Genomic DNA, 22,534 nt, shown 5'->3' with positions numbered 1-22,534 from the left:
TTCTTGTATTAAAAAAGAAGAAATTATTTAATAAGATTGTGTTTGATGTGGAATTAGGCGCGTAAAATTTGTTATAAAAGGCAGGTTACCACCTCACTTAGCCATCCACAACACATCTTAGTCATTACTAAAGAGAGAAACACCCACAACAACCTCTGTCATCTTCTTCTCTTAAGATCTTCTTTGTTTTTGCTTCTGCTACTTCTTTGTTAGTCTCATGGCAATTCCAGTGATCGACTTTTCGAAGCTTGATGGAGAGGAGAGGGCTAAGACAATGGCTCAGATTGCAAATGGGTGTGAGGAATGGGGATTCTTCCAGGTGATTTTCTATTAGTTACATGGATTATGACAAGTTCATGAAGAGTAGAGATATTAAGTTATTAACAAATTCGTTTCTTTTAATTTTGTTTTAGTTGGGATCTCATTCTTATGGAGAAACTAAGTTGTTTGTTTAACTGTTGCAGCTGGTGAACCATGGGATCCCAGAGGAGCTCTTGGAGAGAGTCAAGAAGGTGTGCTCCGACTGCTACCAGCTGGAAAGAGAAGAAGGTTTCAAGAACTCAATGCCTGTGAAGAAGTTGAATGACTTGGTGGAAGCAAATAGCAATGAGAACTTGGAGAATTTGGATTGGGAAGATGTTTTCGCTCTTCAAGACGACAACGAGTGGCCATCCCAACCTCTGGAATTCAAGTAAGTCTTGCATGCCAAAGTGCATAGGTGATTCTTTGCATTGAAAAGCAAAAATTAAGTAAAATTAAATCAGATTAACTCCAGATAAGTGACAGACAATGTTTATTTCTGTAATATTTAGTGTAAAACAATATACTCAGCAAGGAAAACTACTCTTCAGATTGGATGATTAAGATCATTAAAGCTTTGTTTGAGTTTCTGATTATTACTAATGGAATGTTGTAAATTATATGACAGGGAAACCATGGCTGAATATCGATGTGAATTGAAGAAATTGGCTGAGAAAGTGATGGAGGTAATGGATGAGAACCTGGGGTTACACAAGGGATACATTAAGAAGGCATTCAATGGTGAAGATCAGGCCTTCTTTGGCACCAAGGTGAGCCACTATCCACCTTGTCCTCACCCTGAGCTACTGAATGGGCTCCGTGCCCACACCGACGCTGGGGGTGTAATCCTACTCTTCCAGGATGACAAGGTGAAAGGCCTCCAAATCCTCAAGGATGGAGAATGGATTGATGTCCAACCATTACCGAATGCCATTGTCATAAACACAGGAGATCAGATCGAGGTCCTGAGCAATGGACGATATAAGAGTGTCTGGCACCGTATATTGGTCACACCAGATGGCAACAGAAGATCCATAGCATCCTTCTACAACCCATCTCTCAAGGCGACCATAGCTCCTGCACCTGAACTAATGAAACCAGTGAAAGAAGAAGTTCCCCAAGCTTATCCGAAGTTTGTGTTCGGTGATTATATGTCTGTTTATGCTAAGCAGAAGTTCCTTCCTAAAGAACCAAGGTTCCATGCTGTTGGGGCCATGTAAGACAGAGAACAACTTAATTTGATATAATGACTTAAATGCTGTCTGTAACTTGAGGGTTTAGTGATAAAAGTTGTAACTGTAGGGCATAAACCCGCCGGCTTTCCTTCTCTAACCTTGTGTTGGAGGAAGTTCAAGGGGTAAAATTGTGTTGTTTGCGTCAGCTGCTTGCTTTTCCCTCTAGGGAATGTTGGATTTCCAATTGTACTTGCCCAAGTTGCTTTGTACATTTTTAGCATATATAAAATGCACTTTTCACTAGTATCAGTTATGATAATTTCTTCCCTTTTCTTAAGCACGTTAAGATCTTACCTACAGAACATTTCGGATTTTCTTTGGTACTTTCAAGTTCTTTCATATGGTATGACTTTTTCAGTTATATTATAGCATAAAAAATAATTGGAGTGATACAGATGGTGAAAAACAGTTTCCCAACCCCTCCCAACCCCCCCCCCCCCCCTCTAGTCTGAAGATAGTGACAGACTGAGAACTACCAAGATTACTAGGGTTGGCAGCAGGCTGGGCTCAGGTCAGACCTGGATAGCCCAACAGATTACCATTCCAACCCAATTCCCTGCCTGACCTGTTCACAATTTTCACCTAAGGTAGGTCAGTTAGCAAATTGCAGTTTGGCCCATGTGGTTGATGGTCTAGGTTAAGTTTGTTGAAGTGTCCAATCCAAAAGCTTAAGCTATTAGGTGGAGAGACCTAATGGGTATATAAAAGCATCCAAGGTACTTAAGAGTTTTCCATTGTGAGATTATTCCCAACAGAATTGACCATGCATTCAGATGAATCTAGGCTATGTTAAGATTATTACATAAGGACAAGTAGGTGTTTTGGACTAGTTTCTCCAGATTAAATCAGTCAAAACTACTGACCACAAGTAGATTATTAACACAAACACTAGATTGAGAGACTCCCGAACCACACCTACCCGTTTGCCATATAACTTAAAAACAAATGCACAAACATATCAGGAAATCCAACCCAGTGGAGACATGGACATAATAAGGCTTATACATTGTCACTCTTCCCAAGATTTATTTCAAGCTTAATTCAATACCCTTTGTGTTGACTCTAATGATGCTCCTAATAACTGACCCATGAGTGACTGAAATTCTTAAAATGCCAAATTGGCAAACATTGCAGGTTGCCTGTTAGGAGTCATTGGTAACCTTCAGCCTGGCAAACTGCAAACATGTTGAAACATGTCCTGTAGAGATTCCTAAGGCTCACGCATCAATATTCATATTTTTCATGCCTCTACCTATCAACAATCAGATGCTATACATAAAATGACTATGTTGACAAATTATGATTTGCCTCACCCATTTTCTCATTATTTGGGAGATTGAAGTGATGCATGCTTCTGTAATGACATAATACAAACGTAAAGGAGCAACTCATGAATCCATCTAAAAGGCCCAAAAGTGGAACTTTGTTATATATAATTTATGTCAGTATTTGAATACATTTAGGAACATAAAGAATAAGGCTATCCCTATCTTTCTTTGGGATCCAATAATAAGGAGAACAAATACCATCCCCTTTTGTAAGGTATGTATGTTGTCTCCTTTTTTTTTTTTTGTGAATTACATTCTGTACAGATATTTACACTCGAACTAAAAACAGCATTATTAAGTAATCTGTTTTTTTTTTTTTTTTTTTTTTTTTTTTTTTTGAATTACATTCTGTATAGATATTTACACTCGAACTAAAAACGGCATCATTAAGTAATCTGTATTTCAAGCCTTACAGTGCTTTCTGGTCTAGCCTTTCATTCCAATTCAAGCAACGGATCAAGCTGCGGAACCAGTCACCAGTTTGATCAAATTTATTGATTGTTGGCAGAGGATGCTTGCTCATAGATATTCGAACAGAGTCTCCTCTTAAGAGCTGTTGCCTTCTCTTCCCATCAAAAGATACCCATGCATTACTTCGTGTATCCTCAGGGATCTGTGGAGTTCCAGTGTATCATACAGTTAAATAAGATTTAAAAAAAAAAATCTTACCATAAGGTCTCTAAGTATCATGTCTAGAGGGCCTTGAAAGGATCACATATACAGACCTGGAAAAAATGCCAAGCCAGGATCATAATAGCAGGAAGTCTCCATCAAGACACGAACATGAAAGTATAAATAATTAAACTTCTAATCTAACTCCAACTCCAATATAGCTTATTAATATTTTGGTCAATGTTTTTAAAAACTGACCAGATGCGGACCATTCTGCCTTTCAGCCAGCAGTTTGGCAATCTCAGCCCCTGTCCAACACTCTAAATTCAACTGAGTGATATAACATGTTCCCATATTAAATGTGACATAAATGGTGCCAATAGCATGCTTGCCGCAGTAGTTATTGGTCTGCTGCCCATTCCTGTTTTAGTCTCCTTACTTGCATGCATTAAGATAGAGTTTTTTTTTTTTTTTTCAAAATGTAGCATAATCCCATAGAGATCTACAGTTTCATATTTTTTAATGGCATTAGTTTTGAATTGAAGAAAACAGTTCACCTTTAATTCAAGACATGCAGAATCTGGAAGTATAACAGGTCTAAATGATAGAGAGTGTGGGCAGATTGGTGTAAACAGCATGCAAGGAACATTTGGATGTACCTGCATTTCAGGTACCCCAAGTAAGTATTTATATACACGTAAGAAGAAGAAATGTAATAAAATAAACAACAGAAACAAGAAAATCATCACAAGAAACTTTAAAATAAAAATTGAATGGCAGGAAGAGAAACAATCCTAACATGTTATGAATGCATGAAACCAAGCACTTAAGATCATAAAAGCCAAACAAAAATGCTATGCAACAGAGCAGCAGAAGAAATACATCTGATTTTATTTTGTGGATAAACTGATTAAATTGTGAACAGAAACTTACATTCATAAGATACCAGGATGTAATACAACAGGCATTGCAAACCAATTAATGTGTGGGCATATGCAACTATTATTTTTTCCTTAGCAGATTAACAGAACATTCCATCCAGTTGAAATTAAAAAATTGGTTGCCAGTCACGAAGCTCAATTTCTGGTGCTTCTGAATTACATGCTTTTTCCAAGTCAGTTATGTCCCTAATATCAAATATACTATGTAGGAGTTCATCCATTAACACAATATAACATTTGGTTAAATAACGAGCCTACCGTCACAATAACTAGGACAAGACTTGAATTATCAGTAGAACTGAGCAGCAAATAGGGGTTCCTGGAAAGGTATCAAAAGCACTAAAAAATTCACCAATGTCACACCAATAGACCTTGTAGAATCCACAACTAAAGTTTTCCTTCAGGTCCATAGGTAAAGAACAAGTAGTTCAAAATTCGGAGAGGAGGTGTGCAGGAATGCTTGAGAGGACCCTTTCTTCTTTGAAGAGACTAAAGAAGATTAAGGTCATAACTGTAGGAAGCCCATTTTCATCGTTCAAACTGATTAATAGGGAAGAAACAGGGTTAAGAAATCCATTAATACTTTAGTAATATGAATCTAAAAACTACAAATATGAGAATCTTAATTTCAACAAAAAGAGAATTACGACTGTCAAATCAAGAAAGAATTTGAAGTCAAATTATTTTTCTCTGTTCATAGATAATGAGAAAGTGTAAGCATATGATTGAAAAGCAATAGGTATAAAGGAGTACAGCCAAAACAAAAAGCTAGGAAAATGGTAGAAAGGAGGGTGTGGGCAAGAGGAAACAAGTCTAGGAACTAGGAAGGAATGCTTGACCTGACAATCAAAGAAGACCTGACAAAAATGGCTTATCTAACTCTTAGGAGACAACATTCACATACCTTTATCTCCAATTGGGGTAGACAATCCAATAAGGCCTGACTTTTCTATCAATAAAATTTCTTGTTATCTATCAAACAGATATCAAATAAGGCCTGACTATCCTGCTTAGCCAACTCTTAGGAAACAACATAGCAGATGTTCAACTCAATTGGAACAAAGAATCAAGGTCACGAATAATTCTAAGAAAATGAGCTAACCTTAAGGACTCCCACTGCCTCAACAAACGACTGATGATGAAAGAATCACCATTATACACCAAACACTATATCTTTATCTAACTCTTAGGAGACAACATTCACAGATCTTTATCTCCAATTGGGCTAGACAATCCAATAAGGCCTGACTTTTCTATCAATAAAATTCCTTGTTATCTATCAAACAGAAATCAAATAAGGCCTGACTATCCTGCTTAGCCAACTTTTAGGAAACAACACAGCAGATCTTCAACTCAATTGGAACAAAGAATAAAGGTCACAAATAATTCTAAGAAAATGAGCTAACCTTTAGGACTCCCACTGCCTCAACAAACAACGACTGATGATGAAAGAATCACCATTATACACCAAACACTATAATCCAGTTTCCACATCAATATGCAAATGAGATGCATAGTTTACTTCAAAATGATTAGCTCTCATCAGACTAAACTTCAGTATACATTGACCATTATTGAGTCAGGGTATTAGCATGCAAAATGACTTTTATATAGAGAGAGAGAGAACACATTCCCTTTCCCTCAAAACCCAAATGCTATTTCTCTTTTACTTTTTACACCTCCGTGTACCTAAAAAGTAAGTTTCTCTCTCCCACTCCCACTCTTGCTGATTTCTGTTCTAGGGCAATTTGGGCTTTGATTTCACTCCTTCAAGATTACCTTACATCACATGCCTATTGAAAAGTAAAATTTTACATGATTACCTCTCAACGTGAAATATGATTGAAGGCACTTCTCTCCAAGGATATCTTGTAGTTATAGCAGAGAAGAGGGGAAAGACTTGGAGCTCTGGAAATATCCTTGACAATGCGAGCAGTCTTTTAACAACCTCCCCCCCCCCCCCCCTTCTTCATCTTCATATACTCTTTATGAATGGGGTTTGAATAGGATTCCTGATATAATCTCTCCAAGACTAATGTTGATGATAAAGCTTGGAGAGTCCAAGTAATATCTAGAAACATTTGTATTATTTCAAGTGGACCAAAAACCTCATCAATGTTCATCATAAATTGATTCCAATCATCATTTAGTTGCAGCATGTAAGGTAACTTGCCACAGATTTATGGGACCTTACATCAGAAAGAACACAGTTAGAAAAGGGAACGATTGTACTCTTAATGAAGTGGTCATTTTTTTGGGGGGAGGCGGGACAATCAATTACGTGGCAAAACAGGATGCCTTTCCTATAAGATTAACTAAGAAAGTTCAAATCATCATCCAAGCCTTACCCCAACTAATAGTTGGTTCACATTATTTGAAAGATGTTATGGTCTCCAATCAAGTAAAAGAACTAACGGTTGGAAAGGTCGGATAGGACTCGTAAATATATCAACTCATATCAAAATCAGAAAAATGAAGTTTTAGGCTGACCATGGAACCTCCTGCAGCCGTAGAGTAAGCTGTACTCCCTGTAGGTGTGGCTACTATTACTCCATCACCTTGGACCTGAAATTGATACGAATGAACATATACATAAGGTATCAGCTGATTGGGTATCCAATATGATAGAATAATATGTTTCTAAAGCCAGATGAGGTAACTTATGATATGGTTGGCAAGTGAAAACCAAAATAAAGAAAATATACAGATTTGAGATCTGACAGAAATTGTAAATTTATAAACAATATAAAAGTCTAGCACATGAGACAAAACCATAAATAGACTATTCCACAAAGTTGAGCACCTAATGCAATCCAATGCTCTTACCTTTGTTATATGGCGGCCATGCTCATAGCATTCAATTTTAGAAAGGTAGGGATTAGAGCCACGATCAACAACAACCTCATTAAGGACATCAAATACTTTCCCAGGCATTGCTTTTCCATTGCGAAAAATTTCACATCGAAGACGCAACCTGAGAGTAATATAAACTCCATCCAGTGTGTTGTTCCCATGTATGACTTGTCTCAAATCCTGCCTGTAGTCTTCAAACTGAAGTGAAAAAAGAATGTTACTTGAGGTAGAAAAGGGAAAAACCATGAAATGAAAGGGAGAAAGGGAAAGGGATGAGGAAGATGCTACTCTTGGAAGTGACGTAAGAAACATACGTTATGGGAAGTGAGGAACCCAAGAGATCCAAGATTAAAGGATACAACAGGAGGAACAGCGTCCCTGAATAAATTTGAAGCATGAAGTATAACCCCATCTCCTCCAAGGCATGCCACAAAGTCTACCCTCTCATGAAGACCACTGCACTAGGGTGTTCAATAGTAGTAAGTCAAAAAATAAATCCCAAGTAAGAAGAAATATCACCATTATCTTCTAGAACCCCAAGTTTCATACCTGGTGTCTTGAATATAAAATGTTTGAACAAAACCAAATCCTGGAATTCTTGAAAATATGTCATGAATATCAGGTTCCACAAGCACATTCATTTTCTCCTGGTAATACAAAAAGGAAGCAACCTACAGAACAGAAACAAAACATAAAGATAAAATCAAATAGAAAAAAGAAGCATTTTTTTAATTGGGGGGGGGGGGTTAGGAGAATATGGAACAAATAGCAATAAAATGAATGACAGCATGCTAATGCAGTTCAAGGTTCTAGAAAGAATCTAAAGACCAAAAAACTGCTAACAGTTCAGGATCGATGTAGGCTCAATACACACACTATTTGGACAAAATAGAGGTATGATAGGAGAAATTAGACCTTCAGAATCTAACAATCAGAGTTCAGAAAATGATGATATAAGCTTACACAGAATTCAAAATGACAGATCTAAATTTCAGAATCTTAAAAATCAACCAGTAATATAAGAGCAATATGAAAAAAGGAAGAGAGAAGAAGAAGAAGAGATAACACCTGATTTGCAGCAGAATTCATAACTAGAATAAGATGAGATAGAAGAGATACCACCTGATTTGCAGTAGAATTCATTACTAGAAGAAGAAGGAGTGAAGAAAAGCAACCGGATAGATTTAGAATACCAATCCCAAGTGTAGAGCGCAACAGCTAAAAAACTCTTGAAATTTTTCTTAATTATATTATTCAATTCATGTCTAAGGGAGGTATAAATATATATAACCATTTAAATTTTCCAAACAGAACTCTCAAAAGAATTCCTAATCACTCTCACATACTAACCTAATTAATTAGATTCACAGCAGGACTCTTTACTTGCAAATAAGTATCCTAAACTAACTCAAACGCTTATAAAGTTAATACACATTCTACTACTATTCTAGTGTGCAGACCTTACTCCCACCTTAATGGGCTTGTAATTTAGGCCATTACAAGATTAACCCCATAAACAAGTGACCCAAGGCCCACAGAACCAATCCATGGCCCAAAATAAGGTCTTTGTAAGCCCAATTGGGCAGTTTTAACTGCAGCACATGTATTTATGAATGTAAGTTTTAGTCAAATTCTCTCAGTGGAATGTACTTGATCACTTGTCTTGAAATATACATATGAAGAAAAAACAACAAAATAAATATTAAATTAAATAAAAGCAAAGATGTGGAAATACGAATGCGTTGCTATGCTTGGCTAAAATGTCCCAACTGATTTGATCACATGGCTGATGATGTGGCAACTTCCAACTATATGGATAGAAAGGTTCCTCATGGATTAGCCATATGCCAAATTTTTTAGGTCAAACCCAATTATATGGCCAACTTATATTCAATTATTCCCATTATTTTGGATGGCACATAATTTGGGCTCAAATGTTTAGCTTTTTAAGCACATTTTGACCTGCTTTCCTCGATGTATAAATCTCGGATCTGACTGAAACTTTATAGGTAAATCCATAAATATGGGTGGGGTCTACTTGTGCATCAAATTTGAGGGCCAGGTGGATTGAAGCATGGCAAATAGTAAGTATGAATTTTTGCCAAGCTTAGCAACACATGTTGCTACCACCTTAACATAAATAAATGGACTTTAAAATTTGATACTTTAAATTTATTTGCTTCATAAACAATACAACGTAGAATGCTGCTATGGTTGATGAAAAATGTCTTGGGCTTTGACACTAGAGATTCCCTATGTGGTCAAGGTCCTATTTTTCTCATCTCCTTGTACACTAATCCAGCATGCAATATCCATGTTGAACTTTGATAGAAGATCATCACAAGAAAACACAAGTGAAATGTTTGTTCCAAATAAATGGCAAGATATTGACATGGTACCTCTTTAGCTTCTTCCATGAGCTCTTGTCCCAACTTCTTCAATAGTAATACAGTCTTGGGCGTAGACTTCCACATAAGCATCTGCTGTTGGGTGCTAGGATGTGTAAAAGCTAAGGAGGATTCTGTTACCTTCTCTCGGGCACAAGAAAATCCATCTGTGCGAACTAAGAACATCTCTGCCTTCTTTCTTGACTGCACTCTTACAACACCAGTTGTAGAAGCACACATATTCCCTTCAACAAGCTCCAAGTCATCATTACCTGATGCTATAGAAGGTTTACCATTGCTCTTCTGCTCCTCTTTAATAGCTGTAGATATAGCATTCCTTTCTAAGTCATCGATAAAACTGGTAGAAATATTAGTTTTAGTGTCAACATATTTCTCTTCTCTTCCAAATGCATTTAAACTTGCACCCAAACTAACAGAAGTATCATCCACCATGAATTTTTCAGTGCTATAAACTCTTTGGGGCATCGAGTATAAATTTTTATCACTAGATCTCCTATTTGAACTACCAGACTCCATCAGCCCTGACATACTAGAAGCCCCAAGAATTTCACTATTCTTACTTGTTTTTGTAGGTGTCTCACATGAAACCAGCATTGCCTCAAACCTTTTCCTTTCATACTTAAAAAAAGCAGGTGGTGATATCTTTCTACTTTTGAAAAAACTAGACATCTCCTTTCTGGAGAAAACATCGCCATTAGGGATCTGAGACTTGAGAGGGTCAATTTCCCTGGAAAAGGGTGCAAACGATCCTATACTATTCCCATAATCTCCCTTTGTTGATGTTGCATCTCGGGAAGAAACACGACTTTTACAAGACCCATTTCCACTTGGATGATGGTTCTCCAATATCGGGATGACTTGTTTGTAAGATGCCTCATTGAGACTATCAGAAGTATCCAATATCTGAGGCAATAATTTATTTTCATCTTCTAAGAGAGTAACCCCGTCAAAATTTGAAGAGGTTTGCATGCCTCGATGTGTTCTTGTATCTTCTGTTTGCATTCCATTGATGGGGATACGGTTATATGCGACTAATTGTGAAGCAGAGCGAGTGACATATTGCCTCCATCTTGAGACCATAGCAGAAGTCCTCCGAACTCCCTCCTGGCAATGGAGATATATTGGCTTTTTATTCGAATCTGATACTAAAAATGCAAACTTCTTAACCTGCTCCATTGAAGGTGCTGTACCAACTTCAACTGACAATTTTACCACTTCAATTTTCCCACTCACAACTGCATCATCAATGGCTGCTTCATACAAGTCATCCTTGACTACCTCTGATCTCAAATCCACGATAGTTTTATATCCTTTCTCCAATAACCACTCCAAACCTTCATCTGTTACCTGGCCACCAGTCCAAAATGCTACTTCAGAATATTTGGATGCTGAGTCTTCCTTTGGCGGGGATAAATAAATGGGAGTCCAATTCGCAAATAGTGTCTGGCAGGGATAACCATCCCCACGGAGAAAGCCAGCGTCATAACAGACATTCTTTAGTCTCTGTAATTTTCTCCATATAATGATCCTTTGGTCACTAGATGGGGCCAAATAGTTCTCAAGGGCAACATGCAAACTTTGGCAACACCTTTTCATCTCATTTCTGAAAGTGGCAAGTGGTGGGAGGTTATCCTCCAAGATATGTACATCTTTAGCTTGAAAGGAATTCATGAAAGAAGATCTCCCAGAAAGAACGTCCTTCCTTCCTTTGTTCAGAAGAGCTACCATGCAGCCAAGCACTGCTACTAGTTCGTCTTCCAAAGATGATTGATTGTCTGATTGGGAATCATATGAAACAGCACATTCTCCTGTCAATGGATTGCACAAAGTGTCCATTATAGCGGCATTAAGCTGTTCAGAGGCTCTAAAAATTCTGCAATAAGCCTCAACTTCTGCAATGTCCCCAGGAACTGGACCAATCCAAGAAAATTGGGATAAATCCTGAGACTGAAAGGTCTTCAAACCCAAACAAGAACCTGTGTCAGTCATGGATAATATTTTTCCTTGCAATCATCCACTCTTTCTACTAAGCATCCAAATAATCTAAATGACTCAACGTAAACACATATATAAAGTAGTTAAGCAGGTGAAGAAAAATAATCTATCACACAATATGGAGAAGTAAGTACCAGAAGATGAAGGGAAGTCTTCTCAGGTCATGATTGAAACAGGAAGAAGGAGACAACCACATATTTCTTTTTATCCAGAAGCACGACAATACATAAGCAAGTATGTTTCAGATCATGAATGAAGTGGCTTTATCGCCCTTGTATGCTCATCTGTTTTACTCTCAACCTTGCTCTTCTTCTGTTTTACTGATATAACTGGGGTGACTTTTCCCTGTCTTGTTCCTTATTATAAATATAATTAATCTCTCCAAATAAGAAGTATATTTACTGAAAGACACATCTGGGCTTATTGTAGTTCTCATATTAAATTCTTTCCCATCTATGCCTCTCTAAGCTTTAGAGTCCAATGGGGGCAGAAATTCAAAGAGGAATGAGAGAAAGCCAAGGTTGGTAAGAAACAGATGCCTGAAAAGCCTTCATATATGGAGAAAATCAAAAGTGAGGGTAAGATTAAGTCTTCCAGACTATGTTTGCATCAGGAAACGCACACAAGCAGGGTGGTGGATGCTGTCTGCCACATATGAACTCACTTCAAGACAAGGGCATCAGCCAATTATTTCAACTTAGAGAAAACTTTAAAAAAAATTCAGAAACAATTTTGAGAGGCTACAATTAGCTATTGCTCATCTGGGTTGGGAGGAATTAGTACAAAATTATCTGCACGTCGATGGGGTTTTTTGTTTTCTCTTTTACTCTGTTTCCATGTGTAGAAGAGAATAATTTATTAACAACTGAGTTCGTTCATGGACTTTGGACTATCCTTGAACGTGTCCTCCGCATTGCATCATCCATTAAAAGTTTCTTTAAAACAAGTTAGTGGGCTTTAAAGATTATTTCAATGTGATCAAGTTCCACTATCGAATGATCTGGGACGGCAAGAATCCATATCTTTTGCTTTCTTTTACAATTTTATTCACGGAATTAAATTCTTAGTCAAATTATAAATTATTTCGCAAAACCTGAACCTTCAAAGAAGAAAATGATTGAAAAGAGAGACAAAACTAGAGGAAGCTCTGCAACCTCACCTGAGTATCCAAGCCAGTACGTAAAGAAGAAAAGTTAGAAAGCCAGGCTGCAGCCACGAACTTAAGCCCAATACGCTCCCTCCTCATGGGAAGAAACCCAAACCCAAACCCAACGAAGCTGCTCTCTCTGTTGCACGAAGGCAACAAAATGGGCTTCACTGGGTAAGCCTGAGCTCGTGCAGTCACAGCAGTTGGACTCATATCGAACAGAAACTGACAATGAGATTGGCAGAAACAACAGCATGCTACCGCCATCTCCTCATGAAGAAACGAATTATGAAATCAAAAGTGGAGGTAAACTGGGATATAGTGAGGAATTATGTTTTTCTTTTGCCTTGTTCTTCACTTATTTCTCTCCAATTCTAAATTCTCACTCTGATTTGATCGATAGATCATCAAAGAAGAGAGAGAAATGGTGTTTTTACAACTTCCAAGTCGGCCAACCTGAGCACTTGTTGGCACTGGGCAATTGGCGTCCACGAATTTGGAGATTTCAGAATGTAGCGAAGACGAAGTGGTGAGATGTTTTTATGTGTTGGGTGACTCACCACTCACCAGTCACCACACAACTTCTTCACGCCACTTTGGCTCCTCCACAATTCCAATTTCCAACGGATATGTATCGCTGTTTGGACAAATTTACCCCTGAATATGATTGAAATAATTTTGTATCGGGTCGGTTCGGTCCACAATGAGAGAAATTTGGTATGGGTAGCATCAAAGATTGCAACTCTGGCCAAGATTTTGATCCAAGCTTGGTTGGGTTAAGTTCGGGTGAAAAAGTTATATATCAACTTGTCTATACACATAGAAAATTTTTTATTGGCACCCATAAGGTATCAAATAATTTGTGATATGGTTTCGTAAAATGTTGGGCACATTGCGGGGTGTACTGTAAGCTAGTGTTTACTGTGTCTATCTCTTTCTCCTCTCTTTTAAAATGACTCCTCTACCCCTCCTATATGATGTTACGTCGATAGAGGAGCCATTTCAAAGGAGGGAAGAGAGAGATAGACAGTTGACGCTAGCTTACAGTATATCGGTGGTGTGTCGAGCCTTTTCCCACAAGACGAGTAGGGACAATTAAAAAGTCATATATTCTAAATAGAATGTTTGGATTTTTTGTTTTACTATCTAATAATATATGTATCAGAGAGGGTTCACTACACTAGTATGCAAATTCTTTCACACACCCTCTCACATCCCACCCATGAATCCCACACCCTCTCCTCAGTGAGTGCCCTCTATTAGATGATTTGTCACCCTCCTCTCTAACATCTGCAGCCCTGTCCCTTCTATTTTATATTGGTATTAAAAATTTTGGGAAAAGGTAGGGCATCTCACCGGTATGCCACATGCAAGTGTCTGCTATGTCTATCTCTCTCTTCCACCCTTTGAAATGACTCTTTTACCCCTCCTATATGGCTGCCAGTCTCACACCTCCATTGGCACCGCCCGCTAGCATACCGCATACAAGCAGTGTGTCTATCCCTCTCCCAAAAATATTATAGTAGATTTCATTAAAAAAAATTGTGCAATTAAAAAGAATCTATATACTTTTAGGGAGAAAGAACAGTATCTGATCGTGTCCGGTGCGTGATCCCCTGCACTTAGAGACAAGGTCATGTAAAATGATCACCGCGCCCTATAGAAAAGTATAAATCCCTAAGGGTACAACGATCATTTCACACACCCTATGTTTGGTGCAAGGGTTGCGTAGCACACACAGCCAGCTAACGTTCTCTTGCCTATACTTTTTTTAACTAGCAAAAGTAGGAGTGAAAACAATCGCCCTGAAGGGGAACCCATCAAATTTTATTATTATTATTATTTTTTGGGTAGAAGTAGAACCCATCCAATTTTAGGTACCGACTAGTTGCCAAAGCCCCGTACCCCCTTATGGAAACGGGTTAGATTCGATCGGGTCATGAGCAGAAAAGGCTAAGTTAGGGAAACATGTTTTTGGTTTGTGAGTAACTCTTCAAAGCCTGTGGAGAACTCAATAGTCTTTCTTTTTGTTTTCTTGCCACGTGGTTGGACATGGAGTGGAGGAAAGTGGATAAAATATTTGACGATCTTATAACATGTGGTGGTTATAGTTTCGACCTTTCTGATATAGTTACTATGTAAATGGATAAGGGTCGGTTGTAGGGGGTGTTAAAAGTTGGCCTGCATTGATAGGCCCGACATAAATTGATTGATTGGAGTCCGAAATCAATTCAATTGATTATTAAACGTGTCGGGTTTAAAGACGGATTCATTAATAATTCAATTAACCTGTTTAAATCCATTTAGTTCGATTCTAATCTGTTTAAAAATGCGATTATGATAATCCATCGACCGAATAGAAATATATCAATGTCTTACCTATGAGACCTGATTACTTAAGTCAATGGAAACAGTGCAAGACTTCAAATTGGTGAAGACCGATTAGGCCCAATTGATTGACACCCTAAGTTAGAGTGTTTTTATTTTAGGAAATTTACACATACCATTCCTGAGATTTGACGAAAGGATATTTTCACCTCTTAGTTTTGGAAAATTCTGCATACCCCCTTTCGTCAGTTCATGATTAACACTGTTAAAAATTAGACTTGAACTGACAGAATTACCCTTTTAAGAAGAACCCCCAAAAAAAAAAAAAAACCACAAAAACAAACCCTGAAACTCATCTTCCCCAAAATCGACTGGGGAAGATGAGTTGCAACCTGCTAAACCTCTTTTATTTTATTTGTCTTCTGTTTCTTTATAGTTTCTTTCTTCCCTCCCCTGTTCCTCCTTCCTCTGTATGTGTGCGTTTGTGTTTTTGCTTGCTAACTAAGTAGAAGAGAAAGAGAAAGAGAAGAGAAGAGCAGAGGAGTTTAAGGAAAGAGAGTTATGGGTTTTGTGTGTATTCGATTTTTCTATTCTGGGTGGGTTTCATGTTGTGAAGTGTGGGTTTGGTTATTCTGTATAATGTTCCTTCTTAATTGGGTTATGGGGTTTCTCTGGAATTTTGGTTAGGGTTCTTATTCGATTTGATGGATTGGAGCTGGATTTGGGTTCATTTTGGCCAATTATGTACTCTATTTGGGATTATTACATATCGATTCTGCTGTATCATTGTGGTGGATGTCTTATTGACTTGATTGGGTTCTAGGGTTTCACAGCGCAGGATTTTTATCATTTTCTGCAGTGTCAATTCTTTAATTACTTGAATCTCTTCTGCTTCTGCCGACCAAATAGAAAAAATTGGAAATGGTTTCAAATTAGTTGCAGATTTTAAGTATAATTCTTGTGATCATTTGTCGATGTTCTTGTATATGACCATCATGTAATCTTCTGACGAATTCTCTGTATCTTTGTAGACGGTTGTTCCACTCAACACATGGATCCTCATCTCCAATTTCAAAATTGCTTACAATCTCCTTCGCCGGCCGGATGGCACTTTCAACCGCCACCTCGCCGAGTTTCTAGACCGTAAAGTCCCTGCAAACACCACCCCTGTTGACGGAGTCTTCTCTTTCGACGTCGTAATCGACAAAGCCACCAGTCTCGTCACCCGGGTTTACCGACCAGCACCAACCGATGCAGCTCAGCCGGGCATTATGGAACTCGAAAAGCCCCTTAGCACTGATGTCGTCCCTGTCATAATCTTCTTCCATGGAGGAAGCTTCGCTCACTCCTCCGCCAACAGTGCCATCTACGACACTCTTTGCAGGCGACTCGTCGGCATCTGTGATGCGGTAGTGGTCTCCGTAAACTACCGCCGTGCACCGGAAAACCGGTACCCTTGTGCTTATGATGATGGATGGGCAGCTCTCAAGTGGGTAAGCTCCAGGCCATGGCTACGGAGCGGGAAGGACTCTAAGGTTCACGTGTACTTGTGTGGAGATAGCTCTGGGGGGGGTAAAATGGTTCATAATGTCGCGATGTGGGGGATTGATACGGATACTGGTGTTTTTTTTTGGGGAAGATGAGTAGCTGGTGTTTTTTTTTTGTAAGGGTAATTCTGTTAGTTCAAGTTTAATTTTTAACAATGTTAGTCGTGAATTGACGGAATGAGTTTATTTGTTACCGTTTGCAAACCTCAGGGGGTATGCAGAATTTTTCAAAATTGAGGAGTGAAAATATCCTTTCGTCAAACCTCAAGGATGATATATGTAAATTTTCCTTTTATTTTTATTTTTTTAACTTCAACTAAAATTTTATGAAATTATGAAAGAAGATCCTGACTGGAATTCATGTTCCAATCAGGAATATGTTCTGATCTCTACCTCCTCACAACCAAGCTCTATGTCATGCTAACCATGCTTAAGTCCTAGACAAACAAATGTTCACATTCCATCAAAAAAAAAACAAATGTTCACATGGACCCAAGGCCCACCATTGAGTCATCAGTGGAAAACAGAATAGAAAGAAATTTCAAAAGGAAATCCTGTGTTTTGCAACAACTGATAATCTCCACACATCAACTCCCATGACCGCTTGAATGATGTTGTGTTTTGATGAAGTCGTTTCATGTTGACGGTAATGGGGTTTCTTTCCGACCTTTAACCCCCATCCATTCATCATTCATCTAATGTCATGGTAAGCGTATGTTGAGCATGTGAAAGAGATGTGGGTTCTAAATAGGACAATCTTTTAAGGACATGGTCTTTCTTGGATTTGAAGCGACAATCTTTTAAGGACAAAGTTTTCCATCACCCATGGAGGACCATGGAGGACAGTTCACCTACCATCCTAGGGTTCACAAACCCCTCCTAGGGTTTTAGCATGTTTCAAAAAACCCTCTTGATACCTATTTCCACCTTCTCCCATCCATTGGTGAATGAGATCTCATTCCCCGTGGGTGAAGAGAAACTGTCCATCTTTTAAATTTGAAAAGTTTCTTCAATAAGAAGGGTTAAAGCTTAAAAAATGAAAAGATAAATTTCTACATATGTCTTTGCATGAATACGAGACAATTCTCTCTTCATAAAAAATTGCATTAAGAGACATTCTCTCTTCTTCTCCTTGATTCACGGTTATCGTTTTATAAAGATTTGTATGAATATGAAGAGAGTTTTCTCATTCTCTTCTACATAATTGTATCTCTTAATATCCCTATCATATAAAACAAACCAAGAGTTAGGATCTTATTAGGTAATCCACCTAAGTATTCTCTTCATAAAGAATTGCATTAAAAAATATTTCCTCCTCCTCTCCTTAATTCACGGTTATCTCTTCGTAACAGTTTTTCCAACTCAGAAAAATCAATTGTGTAGGTTTATTAGTTTATATAACCTTCTATTTTGTTATCTTAAGGAATATGCAAAATGCTGACAAAGTGACCCATTAACAATAGTAGCCATTGAGAGGCTAGACACTGGATTTCGGTTACCAACTAGATAATTTCATATGCTATAGAAACTAATGAGTTTTGACTAGATCTTAGATCTCAACAACAGATCAAACTACAGGTAAAGTATGTACAAAACAACAGAAAATTCACTGTACAAGGCTTTGATTTTCAATAAATGCTTGACAAATTTACTGGAGTGGTTTAATCTACATGGTTACAGTCACTACTCACTAGCTTACCTATTGTTTTGCATTTGCTAAAACTACAGAAGATGCATGAAAAACCTCTCCATAAGCCTTTATTGAGCACTTGAGAAAAATTGACACAACTTACAAACTGACTGTACTGTGGAGAACAGCATCACATCAAAACTTCCACCTTGCAATGAGATTGTCTTCTTGTCAGCTCAGATGGAACATTGATATTGGGTTCTCTATTCTAATTTTCTAGGCAAGCCCAGGTTGAATTCACATTCTTATGATGTTCTGTACTTGTGTGTTTCCCTACTTTTCTTTTCCTCTTATGCTAACTTTAAGTCATGCTACTTCGAGTACGAACTCTATCAATTATCATTTGTCGGCCTGACAAATCTTCTTCATACCCAACAACCTGCATTTACAAAATACAGTTAAACCATCATCATGGAAAGATTCAGCAAAGAATGCCATCAATATCAATATCAGATGACCATGATCACAGACCTGAGATTCTGTCTGTGTTTCACTGAAACCATCATAAGTGCCTTCTTTTATACCTTGTCCAGAAGGAGTGCAAAGCTCATCTTGTTTCTCATTCCTGAAGATGATGAAGTCAAAATCATTTGTCCAGGTCTTACCAAAAAAACTAAGTCATTTGGCAAGGGCAGAGAGGAAAGGAAGAAAAGAGAAGAAGAACAGTCACTCGCTCACCCAGACAAATATGAGAGAGAGAGAGAGATGACAATCACAGTAACAATGAAAAGTTGGACTACAATTAGATTTTAAGGCACACACTCCTGTTCCCTAGTAGAACCCTGCCTACTGCAGCAAACAAGGAAATGGTTATCGCACCAGATCAACATGAAAATGTATTAAAATGGTAGCTGCAAATGGTAGCCTGTGGGGATGCTACCACATCTCAGACACAAGGTATCCAGTGGAGGCTTAATCAGGGCACTTAATGGTCTTAAGTAGTTACCTTGTGTATGGTTTGATTCAGCAGAGTACATGAATAGGATATAACTTCAAAAGGTACACGTGTTTGATGCAGGGGAAGAGATTCCAGAATCCTAGTTTTATTAGGAATAGAGTTCTTGATCCCATAAGTAAAACGAAAGAACAAAGGACAGATATAAATTCTTTACATAGAATATAAAAAAATAAATTAAAAAATAATTTATCAAAAACCGTTACAACCCAATATCCTAAAAGTTTCACATTTTTTGAATCTTTACTTTTCTTCACTCCTCATCAGCATCCTCTTCAAGGGGAGAATTCCACACATACTCAAGGAAGAATCATTTGATTGGACTTTCTGAAAACAATTAAAAAAAATTTAGCACATTCTTTTTCTAAGGTTCTAATTTTATATAAGCAAAACATTTTCTAGTGGACATGCCTAGAGAAGTTGCCTATAAGGGCCACCCATCTCTACCACGTGGAAGAGTGATGTGGCCATTCCAACAGTTGGATATGTAGGGAATGGTCTGGATTGGCCACATCTGAAATTTCAGATTCAAATTCAATCAAATACCCTCCCACGTGTTTCCATGCATCCTTGTATTCCATGTATTGGGATACACCCTTAGTAATCCAGAACTTTTCCAACTCGGATGAAATTTAGCATGTGAGCAGGGCTGCGGTCCACCTGTTAACAAAATTAGCTCTCTTGTTTTTTGTTGTTTGAACAAGTCCAGAAGAAAATGTATTTAGAGAGGATGGACAAGGAGCCCATGACAATCCATACAAAATGTACAAAAAGGGTGTACCAGAGAATTGGGAATTATGGATCACCAGTAGCAATATCCCTCTTTTTTTCATTATATACAATGGTTAGAGCTCCTCTTTTTGAAACTTTTATTTTTAAAATTTTCAATCTTCAATTTGTTCTTTTTATTTTGCATTGATAATTCATAGTTCAGTACTTATCATTCAATCTTTTCCTAGGAAAAAACTCTCTTCTCAGAAACTTTTACTGCAATAACAATATTACGCACAAGTTTTAGCCAGTGTTCTGAAAAGCAAATGGACATCCAATTCTTATCCTTAGGGGTGTAATCCTTAAAAGCCAAGGCATTAGTTAATTGTGCATCACACATAATACATGTGTTTCATTCACATCAAGCGACTGCATGTATACCACAGTTTGAAGTCTATGGGAAGCTTAGCATTCAAAAAATAATATTATACATATAACATATATTATATATATAATAATATGCGCATACACACATCAAAAGGCAGCACCAGTAGAACAAAACCCAAAATTACCTGCTCAACCAGCGGTTAGAAATCCCAAAGGAAGAACGAGGCTCTAAATGGTCTTGATCAAGAATTGAATGATTGGCTGAAAAATGCTGCATCTTTAGAGATCAAGGTAAACTGATGCATCTTGAGACAATATAATAGAAAAAGGATAAAATAATACCAAAACCATTATAGGAAAAGGACAGAATAATTCACATATTCCTGACATTTTAGTACAAATAATGATCAGACTAAAAGAGGGATACAATTTGACCACATTGAGAACCGACTGGTGACTTCATTTCTTGAATCTGGCATTAGAAAAAGCAAATAACCAGGTAAGATGTAAAAAGAAGTTTGACAAAGAAAAAGGACTGTTTTCTTAGTAGAAAGTTCTCTTCACCCATGGTGAAGGAAATTATGGTAAAAAATATCGGCCCCCTACTGTATGAAGTCGGTCATGCCCCTAGGAGTCCGATCCAACGACAAAGAAGGTAGGGAAACTCAGTCCCTTTTCTTATTACCTTACTCGTTTGTGCTAACAAGTCTTCAATAGCTGCAGCCACATCAGGAACTGCATGAGAAACTTCTCCATTATGACTGTCGTCATCCACAAGCCTTGCTCTTTTAATGGAGAGTGAAGAATGTTTTGCCCCTCCACTGAAGCTTTTAAAGCTTTCACTTATACTGCCAACAACATGAGTTTCTATTTTCATCATGACTTGAGATTGACTCGGTAACTGTAGTGAAACACCTCCAGATATCATGCGAGCTGCCTGTGTAGGATACTGGCTCATTGTGCATAGCCCTTGCTCTCGATCTTGAGCAGTAACTTCTTTTGGGAGAAATTGATCCAGAGCAACTATCTTATCCTGTAAAAAGCAGTAAGACTGGATGATTTCTTCCTGGTTTCATGAACAAGATTATATGACGGAAATCGTAAGAATAAGTATGAAGACAGAAAGACACAGGGAGAAGCATGAATGGAAAGAAAACAGTGGATGCGTGACCCCAAGAAAGAGGCATACACAGCGCCACTCCCCACAAGAAAGGATGGACAACTCAATTGATAAACAGGGGACAGACTCATATAGGATAAGATAGGAGACTCACCTGCATGACGCATTCACAGATCCACTCGAAAGTAACTGCTTCTATGCCCCATTTGCAAGCAGCCTCATATTTTGGGCCACTGGTGAACTTGCAAATTAAATGTGTGACCTTCCTACTCAGTTTTTCCGTGAATTTAGCTCCTAGAACAAAACAAAGATTTCTTAATAACAACCTATCTTTCTCTTCATACTGAGAGACACAGAACCGAAAGCCGTCGAACCCAGGTAACGGAATCCGGCAGGGAAGTGGTGAATACAAGAGGTGACTGTCAACTTCCAGCATGCATCCATCCTTCAACAAGGATGACCAAAACCCATTAGAAGATGTCAATTGTATGCTGTTTGCAAATTTCCATATGTACGAATGGAACAAGAAATTGAGTTAAGTCATCAAATTTAAAGCATATGTTAAAAGGGTCCATCTGCTGATCACTGGAGAGCAATATTTAAGACAAATGTTTACCGTATTTGGCAACAGCAAAAGAATTAAAAAAAAAAAAGGGAATGTGTTCTCTGTCTGGGAGCGAGGCCCCTGCGCCAGCACACAGGCCAATAGGAGCGCACGCGGAAGCATCAACAGGGGCGGCATTTACGCCTTTCATGGGGGCTGGGGTGGTCATTTTGCCCCTCTGTGTCTGGGCACAGGGTGCACACTCCCAGACAGTTCTTTTTCCCTAAAAAAAATGTAACATACAAACAGAAAGACCAAAAGAGAGACAAGAAAAAAATAAAGTAATGGACATCATAGTTATCATGGCGCCAAGTCCAACCTAGATGATGGCCAGGCACCTGTGGCCTTGGCACTAGGTGATGCCTACGCGACT

The 22,534-nt window shown here is 38.1% G+C and overlaps 4 protein-coding genes across 12 annotated transcripts in view; 2 read left to right on the top strand and 2 right to left on the bottom strand.

Moving 5' to 3' along the window:
• Window positions 1–137: 137 nt before the first annotated feature.
• Window positions 138–19,334, top strand: LOC122653769 (1-aminocyclopropane-1-carboxylate oxidase 5-like). Of its 2 annotated transcripts, XR_006331855.1 has the most exons (4): window positions 138–319; window positions 465–691; window positions 929–1,706; window positions 19,324–19,334. XR_006331855.1 is itself a non-coding variant. In XM_043847740.1 (3 exons), exons 1-3 carry the CDS (start codon window positions 218–220, stop codon window positions 1,518–1,520), a joined length of 921 nt encoding a protein of 306 aa, XP_043703675.1. In that variant the 5' UTR covers window positions 138–217; the 3' UTR covers window positions 1,521–1,784. The 2 variants fall into 2 exon arrangements, 1 of the variants encoding a protein (XP_043703675.1); XM_043847740.1 differs by lacking the exon at window positions 19,324–19,334 and having other exon boundaries at window positions 929–1,784.
• Window positions 2,938–13,113, bottom strand: LOC122653006 (NAD kinase 2, chloroplastic-like). 3 transcript variants are annotated; one of them, XM_043846948.1, is made up of 9 exons: window positions 12,832–13,113; window positions 9,669–11,633; window positions 7,819–7,940; window positions 7,584–7,725; window positions 7,243–7,467; window positions 6,907–6,981; window positions 4,033–4,134; window positions 3,249–3,476; window positions 2,938–3,156 (listed from the first exon to the last, which is right to left on the bottom strand). In XM_043846948.1, the coding sequence occupies exons 1-8, from the start codon at window positions 13,084–13,086 to the stop codon at window positions 3,273–3,275; spliced, it is 3,090 nt and encodes a 1,029-aa protein (XP_043702883.1). In that variant the 5' UTR covers window positions 13,087–13,113; the 3' UTR covers window positions 2,938–3,156; window positions 3,249–3,272. The 3 variants fall into 3 exon arrangements, with proteins under 3 accessions (XP_043702883.1, XP_043703019.1, XP_043702949.1); XM_043847084.1 differs by lacking the exons at window positions 2,938–3,156; window positions 3,249–3,476 and adding an exon at window positions 4,675–4,735; XM_043847014.1 differs by lacking the exons at window positions 2,938–3,156; window positions 3,249–3,476; window positions 4,033–4,134 and adding an exon at window positions 6,384–6,714 and having other exon boundaries at window positions 6,870–6,981.
• On the top strand, window positions 13,108–16,790 carry LOC122658347 (gibberellin receptor GID1C-like). The gene is made up of 2 exons (XM_043853301.1): window positions 13,108–13,125; window positions 16,179–16,790. Exons 1-2 carry the CDS (start codon window positions 13,108–13,110, stop codon window positions 16,788–16,790), a joined length of 630 nt encoding a protein of 209 aa, XP_043709236.1.
• The window catches only part of LOC122653205 (DNA topoisomerase 2-binding protein 1-A-like), a 31,072-nt gene continuing 26,827 nt past the window's right edge, over window positions 18,290–22,534 (bottom strand). For 3 of the 6 annotated variants that reach the window (XM_043847190.1, XM_043847272.1, XM_043847304.1), the window contains exons 12-17: window positions 21,712–22,002; window positions 21,123–21,470; window positions 20,865–20,909; window positions 20,623–20,714; window positions 18,856–18,985; window positions 18,290–18,763 (exon numbers count right to left, since the gene is read on the bottom strand). In XM_043847190.1, the coding sequence (XP_043703125.1) occupies window positions 18,686–18,763; window positions 18,856–18,985; window positions 20,623–20,714; window positions 20,865–20,909; window positions 21,123–21,470; window positions 21,712–22,002 (984 nt within the window). In that variant the 3' untranslated portion in view covers window positions 18,290–18,685. The remainder of the gene's footprint in view (window positions 18,764–18,855; window positions 18,986–20,622; window positions 20,715–20,864; window positions 20,910–21,122; window positions 21,471–21,711; window positions 22,003–22,534) is intronic. The other 3 variants (XM_043847377.1, XM_043847263.1, XM_043847450.1) reach the window with 3 other exon arrangements.

The sequence above is a fragment of the Telopea speciosissima genome, chromosome 1 (genome assembly GCF_018873765.1).
Source record: "Telopea speciosissima isolate NSW1024214 ecotype Mountain lineage chromosome 1, Tspe_v1, whole genome shotgun sequence".
NCBI lineage: Eukaryota > Viridiplantae > Streptophyta > Magnoliopsida > Proteales > Proteaceae > Telopea > Telopea speciosissima.
The sequence above is the reverse complement of the archived record's forward strand: the minus strand, read 5'-3'. Positions and strand labels throughout refer to the sequence as shown.

Coding starts and splice junctions, on each gene's coding strand:
- LOC122653769 (XM_043847740.1), top strand. CDS start 218: ATGGCAATTCCAGTGATCGACTTTTCGAAGCTTGATGGAGAGGAGAGG. Junction 320..464: donor AGGAATGGGGATTCTTCCAG/GTGATTTTCTAT, acceptor TAACTGTTGCAG/CTGGTGAACCATGGGATCCC. Junction 692..928: donor TCCCAACCTCTGGAATTCAA/GTAAGTCTTGCA, acceptor ATTATATGACAG/GGAAACCATGGCTGAATATC.
- LOC122653006 (XM_043846948.1), bottom strand. CDS start 13,086: ATGGCGGTAGCATGCTGTTGTTTCTGCCAATCTCATTGTCAGTTTCTG. Junction 7,726..7,818: donor TTTTATATTCAAGACACCAG/GTATGAAACTTG, acceptor ACCCTAGTGCAG/TGGTCTTCATGAGAGGGTAG. Junction 7,468..7,583: donor GGTTCCTCACTTCCCATAAC/GTATGTTTCTTA, acceptor TTTTCACTTCAG/TTTGAAGACTACAGGCAGGA.